Source organism: Cicer arietinum, chromosome 8 (genome assembly GCF_000331145.2).
Source record: "Cicer arietinum cultivar CDC Frontier isolate Library 1 chromosome 8, Cicar.CDCFrontier_v2.0, whole genome shotgun sequence".
Lineage (NCBI taxonomy): Eukaryota > Viridiplantae > Streptophyta > Magnoliopsida > Fabales > Fabaceae > Cicer > Cicer arietinum.
The window spans coordinates 12,114,828-12,118,017 of NC_021167.2; the positions used below are offsets into that span (position 1 = coordinate 12,114,828).

Genomic DNA, 3,190 nt, shown 5'->3' on the forward strand with positions numbered 1-3,190 from the left:
AATATGTGGCGTCTTGCCTGACTTGCCAAAAGGCTAAGGTTGAACACCAAAAACTTGTTGGATTGTTGCAGTCATTAGATGTACCAGTGTGTAAATGAGATAACATATCTATGGACTTTATGGTGGCATTACCTAAGACTTAGAAGAATTTGACTCCATTTGGGTGATTAGTGACAGGCTCACAAATCCGCCCATTTCATACCTGTAAGGACTACTTACAATGTATCTAAGCTTGTAGAGATTTACGTTGCTGAAATTGTTAGATTACATGGGATACCATCTAGCATTGTGTCTGATAGAGATCCAAAGGTCACTTCTCGTTTGTGGGGAGTATTGCATGAGGCATTGGGTACTAAATTGAAATTGAGTTCCGCTTACCACTCTCAAACCGATGATTAAACTGAAAGGACTATTCAGACATTAGAGAATTTGCTAAGAGCTTGTACATTAGATACCCAAGGAAGTTGGGATGATCTATTGCCTTTTGTTGAATTTACCTCTAATAATAGCTAACATGCAAGCGTCGGGATGGCACCGTACGAGGCTTTGTATGGGTGCAAGTGCCAAACTCCATTGTGTTGGTATCAGGATGGTGAAAACGTAATCGTAGGGCCATAGTTGGTGCAACAGACTGCAGAGAAGGTGCGTCAAATCCAAGAGCATATGAGAACAACACATAGCAGGCGTAAGAGTTATGATGATCGACATAGAAGACTTTTGGAGTTTCAGGAGGATGAACATGTATTCTTGAGAGAGGCCTACTACTAGAGTTGGTAGGGCATTGAAGTCTAAGAAGCTAACTCTGAAGTTTATTGGACCATACCAAATTCTTCGCATGTGGGTCCAATGGCTTATCAAATTGCTTTACCCCCGAATTTGGCCAATTTACATGACGTGTTCCATGTATCACAATTAAGGAAGCACATGGTAGATTCATCCAATATTATTGCGCTAGATGATATTCAATTGAAGGAGAATCTTATCTTCGAGGTCCCACCAATAAGCATCACAAACAGAACTACCAAACATTTGAGGGAAAATGAAATTCCATTGGTTAAGGTGATTTGGAACCGGACAATTGGGGATGCTACTTGGGAGTTGGAGGAGAAGATAAGGGAGCTTTACCAAGACATTCTAAATACCTCTTAGTTTCGATGACGAAACTATTTTAAGGGGGTAAGTATTGTAACACCCTTTATTTTAATTAATTAATTTAAAAATCCTTAGTTTTGTTTATTCTTTTTGACTAATTTAGTGTGACGATAGTAAGATAATTATTCATTTGATGTTTAATTATTTGATAAAGTATTTTTATATTAAATAATTCATTATTGGGATTTTTATTATTAACTAATTAAAACTCGTAGAAATATATGTCTTAGAGTGAATAATGACCAAGTCAATTTTGACTAAGTCAAAATTGAATTACTCACACTACTATTTTTGATAACAATATTTTATTTTTAATAGCATTTAGTTTATAGAACCGTGCATTTTCCCATTGTGTCCATTCAAATGTGTAACTAGCAAGAATAAATACATGAATATCAATTAATTCATAACGGTTGGTCATTGAATGATATTATTTCAAGGGAATTCCTTATTCATGTGTGCAATTAAACTCAATGAAGAGAATTATTCCTTCTCTCTAATAAGCTCCATGCCTCTTTTATTAGTCGCATACACATCTCCTTCGTAGGACATGATTAAACTTGCAGTAGAGAAAAAGAAGTCATAATCACCTACGCGCCATTACCAACATTACATTTATCTCAAAAAATTTATAATCCACTCAAACAACCATCCTTACATTCTCTCGCATTCTGATTGAAGTAATAAACTTTTGTTCCTTCATCTTGGTGAGTTTTTCGAGGGCTATATAGTGTCACCTGAAAGGAAAGCACTTGAGGTAAGAGATTTTCCCCATGCAGAGATAGGCTAGATATTAAATTAGCGATTCGTAAGATATTGATATGATGTCTAGATGTCTTAAAAGAAAAAGGTTAACTTTACTTTCTTCGTAAAGAAATTTACTTTAATGCTTTGATTGTTTCTTTTGAGTAATACTTCTATCTTGATGAAATTAATTATAGAGTTCTACTTTTATTATTATACTTTGATAAATATGTTTGTAGTGAAAATGTTTAATGTCTTACGTGTTTTAGAATACTTAAATATAAAGTTATAATTTTTATAATAATATAGTTAGTAATATGTTTATTATGATGTATTTGATCTTAAGTCTTGACTTTTGAGTATTTTAAATTTAAAACATGACTTTTATGAACAATATATGTGCCTTGAGGAAATTGATGAGAATTTTATATATTTTTTTTAATTTTAACAATATGAGAAAATTGATTATTGAATGCATTAATTAATAGTCAATTTTTAGAATGCAGAAACTTTATAGTGAAAGGAATGAAATTTATGTTGTTATTGTATTTTTGGTGATATGAGTTTTAATTTTTATCAATAAAACGTAACCAAATCGAATCGTATGAGTTATTAAAATGAAAGTGGTGATTTTGAGATATTTGTTCACATTTTATGTGTTGAAGTTATTGAGTTCTAACTATGAACATCCATGATAATGTACATTTGATGTTTTATGTGATTTTTTTAAAAAAATAATCTGAAATAATTTGTCTTTGTGGTTGCCTAAGTGGCTGATGATATGTGGTTTGAATAGTTTTCTTTGAGGTTGCCTAAGTGGCTGGTTATCTTGTAATGATAAGACCGATGTGGTACATTGTTTTTAGTTTCTTTACTTTTCATCGTCAATTTTAAATAGAAATGCGGAGGTGGGGTCCTTCCGCTAGGAAAAACCTGAATTATTTTATTTTAAGACGTAAGTGAACATTTTCTACAATTAGTAAATTGTCTTTGCAAAAATAATAATAATAATAATATCCGGTAAATTGCGTTATGTTATTTCTTAAAATGAAATCAAACTATTTACTAGAAATTTTTATTGATTATATGATGAACTACTATAAAAAAATGTCATTTTAAAAAAAAATAAATATTCTTAAGTAATGTCTTGGATAAAAAAAATTGGGGCATTATAGTACTCAGATAGGAGGCTTGATATTTTCATAAGTCAAGGACAACACTTTTTCGTACTATTGTACTTTTAGACATTCCTTATATATGAGGGCGAATGGAACCATAAGTTCATCCTTTCATT

General features: G+C 31.7%; 1 protein-coding gene across 1 annotated transcript; it reads left to right on the forward strand.

Annotated features, from left to right (window-relative positions):
- The first annotated feature begins 846 nt into the window (after positions 1 to 846).
- LOC101497728 (uncharacterized) lies at positions 847 to 1,149 on the forward strand. The gene has a single exon (XM_004516165.1). The coding sequence runs from the start codon at positions 847 to 849 to the stop codon at positions 1,147 to 1,149; it is 303 nt and encodes a 100-aa protein (XP_004516222.1).
- The last annotated feature ends 2,041 nt before the right edge of the window (positions 1,150 to 3,190 follow it).